Source organism: Engystomops pustulosus, chromosome 2, assembly GCF_040894005.1.
Source record: "Engystomops pustulosus chromosome 2, aEngPut4.maternal, whole genome shotgun sequence".
Classification (NCBI taxonomy): Eukaryota; Metazoa; Chordata; class Amphibia; order Anura; family Leptodactylidae; genus Engystomops; species Engystomops pustulosus.
The window spans coordinates 229,520,479-229,535,528 of NC_092412.1; the positions used below are offsets into that span (position 1 = coordinate 229,520,479).

Consider the following 15,050-nt stretch of genomic DNA (forward strand, 5'->3'; position numbering starts at 1 on the left):
TTTAGAAACTTGAGTTAACAAAGTTTCCCTTAGTCGAACCAAGATTACAGCCCCAATTCTTATTCACCTATTATTCGTAGTTTGCACCTTTTCGGCATCTGTCTATCAAGTAACTATTTAGTGTTACATTTATTCTTGACTCTTCCTTTTATATATATTTATACGTGTGTATCCTTTCCTTATATATATATATATTATATCCCATTGCTTTTTGCCCTAAATCTGTGACCTAAATACAGAGAAATTTTTCATATTTTCCAAATCATATGTTAATTCCAAAGTTCAGTGGGGATCGAAAGACATTGTTGAAATTTGTGAAATATGAGTCACCGTCCTCTCGACGAGAAATGTGTTTGACTTGCATTGCTGGTGGTAAATTGTTTATACCAGTCATATTATGGGGGAAATAGTTGTGTAACCTTTGCTGATATTAAATATGTACATATGTTGTTTTTTTATTTTATTTTAGGACCTTTTGTGATGAACACAAGAGAAGAAATATCTAAAACCATTGAAGATTACTCCCTCTACAAAAATGGATTTGAGAAGGCCCTGACGTGGAAATCTAAGATTGGGAACAGATAGATTGATTTATTTACAGTATTTTTCAGAATTCATGTATAGGAGATGTGAAATGTATAGACTATATAATCTATATGATGGGTGCTTGGGGTTTAAGGGTTTTGTTACAGTCTCAATAATATCATATTGTATATATTTCTACGTGTAACTGCCGAATGTCTGCAGAATAGACACAAAGAATATGGAGAATAGACAAAAAAAAAAAAAACATAATATAAAATGGAACGGTTACACTTCTAGAAATAAAACAAATAATAAAATATTCTAAAAAAATCCCTTGCCTAAAAGGGATTCTTATAAGGCTTTAAGACCACAGACTGCCACCAACCGGTTATCCATGACAGTGATAGGAACGCAATCCTGTCCTTCTACATGTGCTGGGAGATTAAGAATTATTCTGAAAAAGAACTTTTCAATCAACCAATGAGGAGTCACCGAGGTGGAGAAGAGTCAAAGGGGTAGATAGACTGGGGGACATTTATTATTGGCTTCGGCCAGTTTTATGGTGGCCACATTTTTTGTTTGTTGCTGCCACCATTTAGCTGCTTTTCCAACACCCATGACGTTTTATTGCACAATTTGGGTGCAACCCCAACACCTTTCCTGCACTTATAGTTTTCCAAAACTTTTTTTAAAATTAACTTTCAAATTATGTTGCACGCCCTATGTTAAAGGTGCACCACAAAAAAGATGGTGAACTCTGTCGGACCAGTGCGGGGGAAGCGACACATTCATGATTTGTGGCGCACAATCTTAGTGAATGCACTTTCAGTGACCTCCAGTGACTTTCTAAGTAAATGTGCCCCCTTGTCTTTTGTTGCAATGCACAATTTGCAGATGCCATGGGTAGAATTCGTCCATCTAATTCGACCACTAGGAATATAGGAATAGTTACTTTTCTTCCTATTTTTTAGGAAGGTCAATTCACAGACAAGCAAACATATCCTTCTGCTGCTTATTTAATCATTACATAGTTATTAGCTTTTTTTGCACTATATTTTTCATAAAATAACCTTCAAAAATAGGAATTTCTGAATATCCTGCATTAAAGGGTAATGTGTAAGTGCTGGTGTACCCATAAGCAGTAATTCTCCCAATGTGAGGTCTATGTATAGAGATTCTTTTGCAGAACAGCCAACAGAAATAGTTTTTTGCCCTGCTTGTCAGGGTGGGACCAGAGTCTCTACATTACATGGCAGCATGGCTGAAATAGTAGAATAGTCTAGTCTAAATAGTCTAGTGAAATAGTAGGCTACAGAAATAGTAGGCTATGTTATCAGCTGCCAGAGGGGGAAGGAGACTGATTTATTATTACAGTGCCTAGCAGCATAGATAAGCTCAGTGGCATAACCTGAAGCTGATGGGCCCCAGTGCAAAGTTTGTGCCAGGGCCCCGACTATAATGTATGGTTTATAGTACTAATCTTTTCATATGGGAAAGTGAGACCTTATGGGGCCCCAAAGCCTCTTGGGCCCAGTTGAGACCGCACCCCCTCAGGTTACGCCCCTGGATAAGCTGTTCCAAAGAAGACACATTGAAGAAATAGTTATATGTTGTTGCACACTGTAAAATATTCATATCTCTGGTACTTAATCTGAAGAGCGGGGGGCTTATTGATACCCACTTTGAGGCTCAATATCTGGAAAGAATTGCTAGTTGCTTCCAGCACGTACTTGAAAACCCAGTCTTGTCATGTTATCCTATTCCTACTGTATATATTTTATATTGCAATTATTGCCTTAAAATATTATTGTTATGTCTCTATGTGTCTAATAATAAAAAAAATTTAAAAAAATTGGAAATGGTCCATTGGTGTCGTTTGGAGCTTCTAATTTCAGGTATCTCAGTTTGATATAATGAAGCTCAGCAAGAAGTTATTTGGAAGGATACTGGAAGGCTATTGGCTATTGTCATCTGCTAAGCCTCAGAATGGGAGAGGAGCCAAAGTTTGTCTGCCTTTACTGCCAAGCCCTGTATCAAATTTAACACACATGCTTCCTTGGACGCTGCGAAGAAAGTTTCAATACTGAATTTGGATTACTGCTCTTCTTCTTACTGAGATCATGGTGAAGCCTCTGATGCATCTAGTAATTCAGGGACAATTTATTTAGGTAGAATAACCTTAAAAACGTAGTCTTCAATCTTAACTCATTATGTTTCAGAAGAAAAAAAAATACACAAATCCACTAAGGTCATCGAGCAGCTGCTTCAATTTCGGTGACTAATCCCTATTTATTACATGTTTTGGTGGCGTTTGGCTTATTGTATTTAATGGGACTTTTTAACACCATGTACATTACTACAGACTCCTATAGCTGTACCTTATCCAGGGCTTAGACTGCACAACAATATGACCTGTGTTTGGGGCATTGCAAGCTTTCTGGTAGGATTCTTGCACCTCCTTCAAGCATTTGCCTATGATGGTGGGAATGTGAAGGTAAGGACATATATTTTTATTTATAAAGGACTTGTTTTAATGAGAATGAAATTGTTAATAGTGTATTATATATCACTGTTATATACAGATATATAATACATTTCTATATATAGATCACTGTTATATGCAGATATATAATATACTGCTATATATAGATCACTGTTATATACAGATATATAATACACTACTATATAGATATATAATAGACAGCTATGCAGATTTATAATACATTGCTATCTACATACATAATACAATGCTATATAGATATAATAGATGTATAATAGACAGCTATATACAGTAGATAAATAATACACTTCTATATATAGATCACTGTTATATACAGATATATAATACATTTCTATATATAGATCACTGTTATATACAGATATATAATATACTGCTATATATAGATCACTGTTATATACAGAAATATAATACACTACTATATAGATATATAATAGACAGCTATATAGATTTATAATACATTGCTATCTACATACATAATACAATGCTATATAGATATATAATAGACAGCTATATACAGTAGATATATAATACACTGATATATATGGATCACTGTTATATACAGATATATATGTATATGTATAAAATACAATGCTATATAGATATAAAATAGACATATATATATATTACACATATAAAGATCACTGTTAGATATATAATACACTACTATATAGATATATATCGTAGACAGCTATATAGATTTATAATACACTGCTACATACATACAAAATACAATGCTATATGACACACTTCTATATGGATATATACAGTAATAGACACCACTATCTATCTAATATATATATATATAATATATATATATATATATATATAATAGAAAGCTGGAAAACTTTGTACTTCCTAAACTTTGCTATTTTGCAAGACAAAGTAGAATTTTCCCCATTCCTCCATCTCCATCCAATTTTTTTCCCCTTCCAGTTACATTATCCCCTACACTATGTAACTGCTTAGCCTTGGACAGGTCAGCAGGTTGGTCAATAGGTCTTACATTACATTAGGATCTAATACGCACCGGTTAGGTAATTGCGTGAAGAACAACTTGGTTACAGGAGATTTCAGGACAAACTTTGTACATGAAACACATTGTTCCCCTGTAATCGTGCAGAACAATATTTTCATCCAATGGATTTTTACATCTGTTGCCATATGGGAAAAAAATGTCATCATTTTGCTATTAAATTTAGTCATTATGTCCAAAGATCACATCCATTTATCATCATTTATAATAATTCTGTAAGACACAAGAGGTTATGTCTATTATTTTTTACAATATTTCATGATCATTTATTAGGCGGCGAATGATGCTGTATAATCAATCTGCTATTGGTGTCTGTGCCTTTGCTGATGAACCTTTTAAGTGCGAAACAGATCTGAATATATTCTATGGCACACAGTATTTTAGAGCACCATTAATTCTAGGGTGCTACACAGTTTAAAAACAAGCACAAATAAGTACAATACAGGCAGTCCTCTACTTAAGAACATCCGACTTACAGATGACCCCTATTTACAAACGGCCCTCTGGATGTTGGTAATTTACTGTACTTTAGCCCCAGGCTACAATAATCAGCTATAACAGTTATCACAGGTGTCTGTAATGAAGTTTTATTGTTAATCCTGGTTCTTATGACAATCCAACATTTTAAAAATCCAATTGTCACAGAGACCAAAAGATTTTTCTCTGGTGTTACAATTATAAAATATACAGTTCTGACTTACATACAAATTCAACTTAAGTACAAACCTCCAGAACCTATCTGGTACGTAACCCGGGGACTGCCTGTATACCCATAAAACATGTGACGCTTTTCGACCTATGAGTTATCAAATGGCTTGGTCATCTCCAAAAGATCCCAGGCACGTGTCACTGCACGCTCTGCTTCAATGTCTAAAGAGGATTCATCCACTCCCTTGAATAGAACTTTGGTTATTTCATTGCGACAAGCAAAGAACATATTGAAAATCCTCCAAAACAGTAGATTATGCTGATTTAATTTTTTCAATATTCCATTACTACAATCTTTTTTCTGTTTTCCCTCCCTTATGATTTCACAAGATGTTATTTTACTGAGATGTACTAGGACTGAGAATATCCTAGTGTTGGTTTTATTTCTTTATTTGCTCAATTTGATGAGTACTAAAGGCAACCAATCCATAAATATCTGATTAATGCTGAATAAAACCCACCGATTGCAGTGGGAGCAGCCACCCATCGTCCATCGAGTTCTACCGATTCTCCTCTCATAAAAGAAGGAATTGTAATCCAGATCTTTTTGTTCTCAGGTGAATTAAATTCCTCCAGAGGTAACGATTTACTCGTCTTTCCCTATCAACAACCTCACCAAGGGGATGATTTATCGCTGCTTCTATGCCAATTTTGTGGTGTAGAAGCAGTGAAAGAATCGCAAAGTGAGCACAAAGCAGGGGTGCAAAGTAGTCCTACAATTTAGTCAATTTAATCAAGAACAAGGACACAGTAGCACTCTGCACACCCAATAGACTTAAAGGAAATCAACCACTTAAAAAGAGCAGCTAAAGATACTCACCTCTTCATCTTGATTCCGGCGCTGTTCTTTGCTAATCTTGACATGTCTGGATCACCTAGAAAAGAAAGTTATAATTAGCAGGACCGAGCACAGGGACAAGATATCCGGCACTCCGTGCTGCTAATTATGCACTCCTCTCGCGTGGTGCACACATATTTAGCAGCTCGGAGCGCCAGACACCTAGCGTTCCGTGCTGCCAATTATAAGTTTCTTTTCTAGGTTTTCCCGGTGTGTCAAGATTAGCGAAGGACACTGCCCGGGATCAAGATATAGGGCAGCAGGAGTGAGTCGATTGAGCATTTTTTTTTGTTTTTTTAAGTGTTTGATTTCCTTTAAATTCATAGCAACACAACAAACACTTTAAAATACATGTATGAAAATAAAAAGGTTGTGACCATGGTCCATGATAAGACTCATCTGCCATACATGGGTTTCCCTTCCCAGAGTAATATCTCAAGGATCCAATACATACAAGATAAATACCAATACATTGTATAAACAACAAGATGCAGTTATATATAACAAAACAAGCGCTACCAGTCCCTGAGTATTATAGAATAATTGCATAGGAACACAGATATACTAACAAATATACCAATACACAAGGTCCAAGAGATAAGGGGAGACCCCACAAACAACACCCTACCCCATGCGTATTGCCAGTGTGTTTGGCTTCTTCAGAAACCCCTGAATGTGCATTGGGCAGGGGTGCAATATTCATGAGGCGGGTTGAGTCTCTTGCCTCAGGCAGCACCAACTGCAGCAAGATGGGGGACAGCATCATGGGCGCAATCAACTGCTATAAAGTAGGACTAGACACCTAAAAATAGTGTCTCAATACCCAATGCCAATATGGGTGTGAGACACCGCATGGAGAACCGACTTACTAAAATCATATAACTAGTGAATGGGATTGAGGGGCTGCCGTAGATTCATCCCTAGTATTAGGCTTACATTTTATACTATAGTTTACATTGAAATTCACCTCCAGTTTATCTTTTGAGGCAATGCCGTATATTACTTTTGGGGAAAAAAAATCATCATCGACATATGAAGCCTTATGTGTACCACTAGATAAAAGTATACAGTCAGCTATTACGCCATTCAGTATCAGTAGCGGTTTGTACAACCTCAGCATGCGTCCACTATTTTGTCTATGACCTTTCAAGACTTTACAAGTCTTTTAGACAAGTGAAATGTGCGGTTTTATTGGTCAGGCTGTGCTGCAATCCACACAACATCTGCAATAGTAGACATTCCAGACATGTATCTGAAATCACCCCTCACATTACAAGATAATGGGCGAGATAATCGAAAACATTTGTGCCTCATCATCGTTTTGGATGATGAGGCCTTTTTTGGATGTTCTGGACATGATACTATTCACGGCAAACAAAGAAAGAGAAACTCTACCTACAATGCACATTATAGATGCTAATGTAAGTATGTGAGACCATCACAGCAATGTGCAGGGATATTATTCTCTTTATGTTCTGTACACAATAAAATCAAACAATTTGATCTAATTGTCCATTAGAAACCTGATCAGTTATATTTGTGTCAATGCGCTCAGTTCCTGCTGCTCTATAACATGCTGCCTGCAGATAGGAAACTATGTAAAATCTGCTCAGTTCCCCCTGCTCTATAATATGCTGCCTGCAAATAAGACACCATGTCAAACCATGCTGCCTGCAGATAGGACACTATGTACAATCTGCTCTGCAACTCCTGCTCTATAACATGCTGCCTGCAGATAGGACACTATGTACATTCTGCTCAGCTTCTCCTGTTCGATAAAATGCAACTTACAGATAGGACACTATGTACAATCTTCTCAGCTTCTTCTGTTCTTTAGTACACTGCCCGGAGATAGGACACTGTTAAAAATCGGATCAGCTCCTCCTGCTTTATATTATGCTGTTGGCATGTAAGACGCTGTGTAAAATCTGCTCAGCTCCTCTTGCTCTATAACATGCTGCCTGCAGATGGGCTACAATCTGCTAACTTTTATTGTAGCATAAGGTAGGAATGATCACACTGTCTAAGGTTAAAATCCTCTAAAAATTTAAATCACAAACATGTTAGGTATCGCCGCGTCCAACTAGAGCAGTTTTGCTCTTGGGCGCTCCTGATAAATCTCCCTCAATGTACAATGAAAAGACCTGTATATTCTCAGTGGAATAATTCACTTTTATTAATAGGAAACAGCTTGGCAAGAGATACCAATTGGCTTAGTGGTTAGCATTACAGCCTTGCAGCGCTGGGGTCCTGGGTTCAAGTCCCAGGGTCAACATCTGCAAAGAGTCTGTATGTTTTCTCCGTGTTTGTGTGGGTTTCCTCCGGGTCCTCTGGTTTCCTCCCACACTCCAAAATATACTGGTAGGTTGATTAGATTGTGAGCCCCATGGGGACAGGGATTGATCTGACAAGTTCTGTGCAGCGCTGCATAATCTGTGTGCGCTGTATAAAGGAATTATTAATTACAATAAATGACAATGCAGAATGCTACACAAGTGTAGAGGGTCTATTGTGTTTCTCAATATGTTCCAGAACGTCTGTCCACTCATATTGATATGAACTGAGAGGGATAGGGAGATGGTCACTGGTACTGGAACATGTATTTTGAAGCATCATGTGCTGTTTTTTATACTTGCTTATTTTGATGAATCAGTGAACCCCCGGGGATCATTATGCCATTGCTTTGTGAACTCATGCATTTTGCCACATCATTACCCAGTAGCCCCTGGTAATAAAAGACACCATCTCTCATTGGTTGGGTTCCAGAGTGTTAAGTACCCCCCCCCCCCCCTATAAGAAGCTTTTTCCAAATTGCTCTTTGCCTGAGACACCTGAGACAGCTGCCACCCATCAGTAAAGTATGTCTGAGGAAATGCTGATAAGTGTCATTTTGCTTCTTTCTGTCTTTGCTAGACTGAACACTGTTTTACTACTTTCCTGATGGATTTTCACCACAATCGTCTGTTTCCTGTGGAGTTGCTCTGGCATGTAAACAGTTAAGTCAGCTGTGATAAATGGATTCTCCCTCCACTCACATTTCTGCCCTGCTTGGATGTCAGAGAACTGGTCCAGTCTCATAAAACATTTGAAAACATTTCTGCCTTGCTTGCTGTTCTTAATTTGAAGTAGATAGTCTTTATCTTGACTTCTCTGTTTTGGATTCTTTGATCCTTTGTCTGTTTCCTGACTATCATTATGGCCACCCATTCTGTACTGCATTGTCCTCTTGGTTCTGACCCATATATTGTTGACTACTCTTTAAGTGTTTGTATTGTTTTGTCTTTGTCTCTATATTTAAGCTTTGTAGCAGAAAGAGAACGTTGACCAGTTGTCACCTACCGCTTAGGGTAGGCTGTGCCAATAGGTAGAACAACTGGGAAGCGTTTTTGGCCTTGGGGCTCACTGTCATTTTCTGTCCATCCAGTCCATTCACCTACAGAACAGCTTTAAAACTGCACTAAATGAAGCTAATGCTGGACTATAAATGTGTCTAAATTTAAGAATGTTTAGTCTAACTTTTAGTCTAACTTGTACACACTATTGGTAACCCTGCCCCACTGTTTGATGAATTACAGGATGCATTCTAATAATAAACTGAAAATAAAAGGTCAATAATAATTCCTCAATAATAATTATTTAGAACATAGGGTGTGATTTCTGATATAATTAATAGAAGCAACATTTTTAATGGATATATAAGTTAAAATTTAACTTTATCAACAAAATGCTGTCAACCAGAGATTTTGTACATATTTACCATAAAATATTAAAAACTATTACAATGTGGACGGCTCCTTTAAATGATTACACTGTGTGATCTATTCATTTGACAACAACCTTCCAACATCTTTTGATGGTAGATAAAGTACATAAAGTTCCCCTACCTTTAAGGACATCTACCATCAGATTACCTGATGGTAGATGACTATTACCGACCTCACCCGTCCTCTCCTTGTCTGTCCCAAGCTTCATTTATTATATCTTTGCATGGCCGCATTTCTGTAAAAGATAAGTTACTAAAATATGCAAATTAGCTTTTGGTGCTCTGCAGAGCACCATCAGGCTCCACTGTAATATAATGCCAGCTGCGTTCTGAGAGCCGGTGATGTCATTGGCTCTTTTCAAATCTCACCGCCTCTCAGAACAGGGCTGGCATAGCCCCAGGGCGCGCATAAAATTACAGACGGTCCCCTACTTAAGAACACCTGACTTACATACGACCCCTAGTTACAAACGGACCTCTGGATTTTAGTAATTTGCTGTACTTTAGTCCTAGGCTACAATAAACAGCTATAACAGTTATCAAATGTGTCTGTAATTAATATTTATTGTTAATCCTGGTTCTTATGACAACCCAACATTTTTAAAATCCAATTGTCACAGAGACCAAAAAAATTTTGACCAGGGTTACAATAATAAAGTATACAGTTCCGACTTACATACAAACTCAACTTAAGAACAAACCTACAGACCCTATCTTGTATGTAACCCGGGGACTGCCTGTATATGACAAGTGGAGCCTGATGATCAACTGACTGGATCACCTGGTTTCCAATTTCTGGGAATGTCAGATCCCTACTCAATTGAAGGCTGGTTCAATCAATAGCAATTATATGGAAAACCCCTTTAATTTAATAGCTTGCTTTATAAAGGAAACCACTTTCAAATAGAAACTGGCCTGGTACTGTGGGTACAACTTCATAAACCACCAAATTCACTCTGGGAAAAGCCATGTTTGACCATCATAGACAAGGATCTAAAGTTATGATGTTCATTAGCTTTTATCAGTTTTCTACATAAATCACAATCTATACAAGTAAACTATTATACATGTACAGCCCAAAGCTCCAACCAGTCAGAAACAAAGGGATTGTGGATAAAACGCAAAGTACTCATGTTCAGCAGAGGTCGCCATCCCCAAAGCGTCTTTTACCTTTGTGTTCTGCAATAACATTTCTCAGTTTTGTAGGCTATTATTGCAGTATTTTGTAGTATAGTTTTTAAAACTAACGTCTAAATTTTATTGTAAAGTAGAGGTTTATGGGGTATACAGTAAAGGAACAATTCTAATTCTTATTTTCTTTAATCCACGTCTTTCTAAAAAAAAACTTGCGAAAACTGCATCAAATTGTGTAAAAGTGTCCTTATACATGTGTATCCTGCCTTTTCTTTACTGGGTTCATACAACGTTATATACAATGCATCACATTACAACTGACTTACCTTTAGTGGTAGACTTTTTCTGTTATTTATCAGTATGCATGTTTTTACAAGGAGGGCATTGGACTCTGCAGAATTTTAAAGTGGACCAGATGCCCTGTATATTTTGGAATGTCTTCCTGGAAGTATGCTATGAAAAAGGGATTGATGGAAAGAATCCTCCGTTAAATAACATGTAACATTTGGAATGTTGTGATTCAGTAAGTGTAGCAGGACTTCATTGAATGCTGATCACTACTTTTGAGGACTAATAACTGAAGTTAACCCTGTTGTTCTCTGCAGGGAGTGTCACCAAGCGAGTTAGAACAGAGGATCAGATCGGCTTCAAACCTTGAAGAGCTTCTACGTATCACCCATCCCAGAGAATTGAAGTTGTGGAGATGTCGGTCAAAGCTCAAGTCCTACATTAGCTCTGACACCAGGTCAGGGCCCCACCGTTCAACCAGATTTGCTGCAGCATTCTATGACATTGAAATACTTAAAGGTACATTATACAGTATATTACATATTACTAATAGCAGGGTAAACTAATACTATACTAATGTTTAAAGGAAACCTGTCATCAGGTCTGTGTCACCATTTCTGTCACCTCTACCTGTTGGAGAAGCTCACAAGGATCCCATCCCAGCCTTTATCTAGTTATTTCATACATTAATCATTGTAAAATCATGTATTCTTTATTATGTAAATGAGTCTGGTTACATGGTCAGAGGCAGTGATGTCACCCCTGTTACCCCTCCCCTCTCCTCCCCCTGCTCATGTCTGTGTGTAATGTATAGTAAAGCATTGCTAGTGTGTGTGCTTTATCTACTGACATGCTCTGTCCTCCTAATACACATGTAAGAGACACAGACATCAGCTACACATGTACCTGACATGTTCTGCTATAACATGGCTGCCTGGAGCGGTTGTATCTCTCCTATACAAACACAGGCTGCAGGGGGCGCCAGCACCAGGAAGCACATGGAGGAGCCATTACATCATTATACAGGCTGTCAGTCATGCACTGGGGGTGTGGCTGTACCTCCCACTCATGAATAAACTGGACAGCTTGAATATGCTAATGACTCATTGGACATTTCACAGGTCATTTGCATACAGCTTTAGGACCTCATTGCTTAAGTTTACAGGCATGTAGAGGCACAATGAAGGGATAGAGGCAATGCTTTCTAATGGCAGTTTATGAAAATCTATTTAGATTAGGGGGTTATTTTGCATGATGGGTTCTCTTTAAAGAACCACCCAATTTTCCTTTGATTTTTGTTCTAAAGCTTCTTTTACAGCATCTCTTTTAGTGTAGAACTATGATCTGTGACTACAGCTTAGCGACAGTGACTACCTAGTACTATGTGTAGTTTGCCATGGCTCAAACTGCTAACAGTGGCTATGAAGACCTGTCATATACAAGCTTCTGTGTGTCTTAGGCCCCGTCAACACTTGTGTCAGGTCTTTCTGTTACATTCTTCGTTTTAGGAGAACGTAACAGAAACGGAAGGTGGACATAATGAGCTGCAGTTAAACAAGGGGCATAAGCATGGATGTAATGAGGAGTGGCAGGACCCCATAGCAGACTTCTGAATGGACCCCCCTTCCCACTTAATAAACATACATATTTGTAATACTCACAATTACAATCACACATTTATACACTCTGCACACACATATAGAGCATGAGCATACAGTGCCGTATAGAAATGCCGAGGGTGGGAAATGCTTTGGTCACAGCCTCCATTATATAGCCAGCAAGCCCCTTTTAGTATATAGCCAGCCCCCAGTAGTATATAGCCAGCCAGCCCCCAGTAGTATATAGCCAGTCAGCTCCCAGTAGTATATAGTCAGTCAGCTCCCAGTAGTAAACAGCCAGCCCCATGCAGTATACAGCCAGCATCCCCCCCAGTAGTATACAGCCAGCCCCCAGTATTATACATCCAGCCCCCATGCACTATACAGCCAGCCCCTTGTAGTATATAGCCAGCCCCATGTAGTATACAGCCATCCCCTATTTAGTATACAGCCATCCAGCCCCCATGTAGTATAAAGCCAGCCTGTCCCCATGTAGTATACATCCAGCCTGCCTCCATGTAGTATACAGCCAGCCTGCCCCCATGTAGTATACAGCCAGCCCCTAGTAGTATACAGCCTGCCAGTCCCTAGTAGTATACAGCCAGCCTGCCCCCAGTAGTATATAGCCAGCCTGCCCCAGTAGTATATACCCAGCCTGCCCCCAGTAGTATACAGCCAGCCTGCCCCCATGTAGTATACAGCCAGCCTGTCCCCAGTAGTATACAGCCAGCCAGCCCCATGTAGTATACAGCCAGCCTGCCCCCATGTAGTATACAGCCTGCCAGCCCCCATGTAGTATACAGCCAGCCTGTCCCCATGTAGTATACAGCCAGCCTGCCCCCAAGTAGTGTACAGCCCAGCCTGCCCCCATGTAGTATACAGCCAGTTCCATGTAGTATACAGCCAGCCTGCCCCCATGTAGTATACAGCCAGTCCCATGTAGTATACAGCCAGCCCGCCCGTAGTTTGCCCAGCACATAAAAAAATAAACTTACATACTCACCCTCCGGCACCCCAATGCTCGAAGCAGCTCATCTTCTATCTTCTCTATGCTGTAGTAGCGGGCAGAGACGTGTCCACATGATCTGCCGTCATCATAGTGTGCGTTGACCAGCAGATCCCATGGACACGTCTCTGCCCGCTACTACAGCATAGAGAAGATTGAAGATGAGCCGCCAGGAGCTGCGTGGAGCATCAGGGCACTGGAGAGTGAGTACGTAAGTTCATTTTTTTTATTGACTCGTGTATAAGCCGAGGTGAAGTTTTTCAGCATATATTTTGTGCTGAAAAACTTAGCTTATACACAATTATATATGGTATATACATATTATACTTTACAATGTGCAGCATAATATGTATATAATGCAAAAGGTAAGCAAAAGGTTTGGTACTTGGAAGAAGCCACCTAGATAAATAAAATGTAGTTTCTCTTTATTTTAGTCTCAGGAACGTAACGGCTTTAGTGCATATGATCAATGCGTTTTGACACATCGCGTCTTGACTAAGACGTGCTGCGTCTAAAAGCGTTGATCGTATGCACTAAAGCTGTTATGTTACTGAGACTGAAATAAAGAGAAACTACATTTTATTTATCCTGGTGGCTTCTTCCAAGTACCGAACCTTTTGCTTACCTTTTGCATTGCATGGATCCTTTGGCGTGGATGTGGTAGTCTGCACTGAGGCCGAGACCAGGGGAGCTGGGATTGTCTCCTTTTGGGTGAGCTGTACATTTCACCCTTGGGTGTTCTTCTTATGTTGAATATGTATATAATAGTGCACATCATCCACTCTTTAGTGTGTCAGGTTTGATGACAGGGCCCCCTGATACTGCGGACCCCATATTAGCTGCTATGGCTGCTACCACTGTGATTACTCTCCTGGGCATAGGTCTAGTTTTGGATATTCTGCTTTTAAAAAACAAGGATTGTCCAGTTGGACATTGGTCTTCGACACAGCCAGTTAAAGACTGAACTTCTGTCTAGATCCTCAGCATTGTTTCGTACTTTACCTACTGAGGATACCAAGTGCTGGAGTATACAACAGAGCTATTCTGATCTAGTACGGCTCTTACTGTCCACAGAGGGAGACCACCATATCTCCTAATGTATTGTAATCATGTGGCTCACATATAATCTGAGATAACAACTCCTTTATGTCTGTATCCCCAGCATCGGTTCATACCTTACTTACTGATGGTGGTAAGTGTTGGAGTATACAACAAAGGTATTCTGAGTTAGTGTTGTCTAGGTAGGGAAACCACTGTATCTCCTGATGGATTCTAATCTCGTAACTCACATATTATCTGAGAAAACAACTCCCTTGGGTCTATATCTCAGGATCGGCTTGTACCGTACCTACTGAGGGCGCCAACTTTTGGAGTATACAACAGGTATTCTGATCTAGTACTGCATATACTGTCCACAGAGGGAGAACACCATATCTCCTGATGGCTTGTGATCGTGTAACTCGCATGTAATCGGAGATGACAATGCCAGCTGAAAGAATCCTTTGAACAATGGGTGACTACAGCTATTGGGGTGCACTCTTCTGAGGAACATACTGTTCTCTTCATATTATTTCAGGTAAGGAAAGATAGAGATAAGTCATGCTCTTGATCCAAGATGTGACCAAACATCTGCCCA

The 15,050-nt window shown here is 39.2% G+C and overlaps 2 protein-coding genes across 5 annotated transcripts in view; both read left to right on the forward strand.

Moving 5' to 3' along the window:
• PIR (pirin) overlaps nt 1-2,389 on the forward strand; it is a 39,827-nt gene extending 37,438 nt beyond the window's left edge. For all 3 annotated transcript variants that reach the window (XM_072138453.1, XM_072138451.1, XM_072138452.1), the window contains exon 10: nt 470-2,389. In XM_072138453.1, the coding sequence (XP_071994554.1) occupies nt 470-585 (116 nt within the window). In that variant the 3' untranslated portion in view covers nt 586-2,389. The remainder of the gene's footprint in view (nt 1-469) is intronic.
• Nucleotides 2,390-2,560: 171 nt separating this feature from the next.
• VEGFD (vascular endothelial growth factor D) overlaps nt 2,561-15,050 on the forward strand; it is a 41,622-nt gene continuing 29,132 nt past the window's right edge. The window contains exons 1-3 of one of the 2 annotated variants that reach the window (XM_072138456.1): nt 2,561-2,799; nt 2,888-3,019; nt 11,128-11,329. In XM_072138456.1, coding sequence (XP_071994557.1) covers nt 2,933-3,019; nt 11,128-11,329 — 289 coding nt within the window. In that variant the 5' untranslated portion in view covers nt 2,561-2,799; nt 2,888-2,932. Of the gene's footprint in view, nt 3,020-11,127; nt 11,330-15,050 lie in introns of both variants that reach the window. The other variant, XM_072138455.1, reaches the window with a different exon arrangement.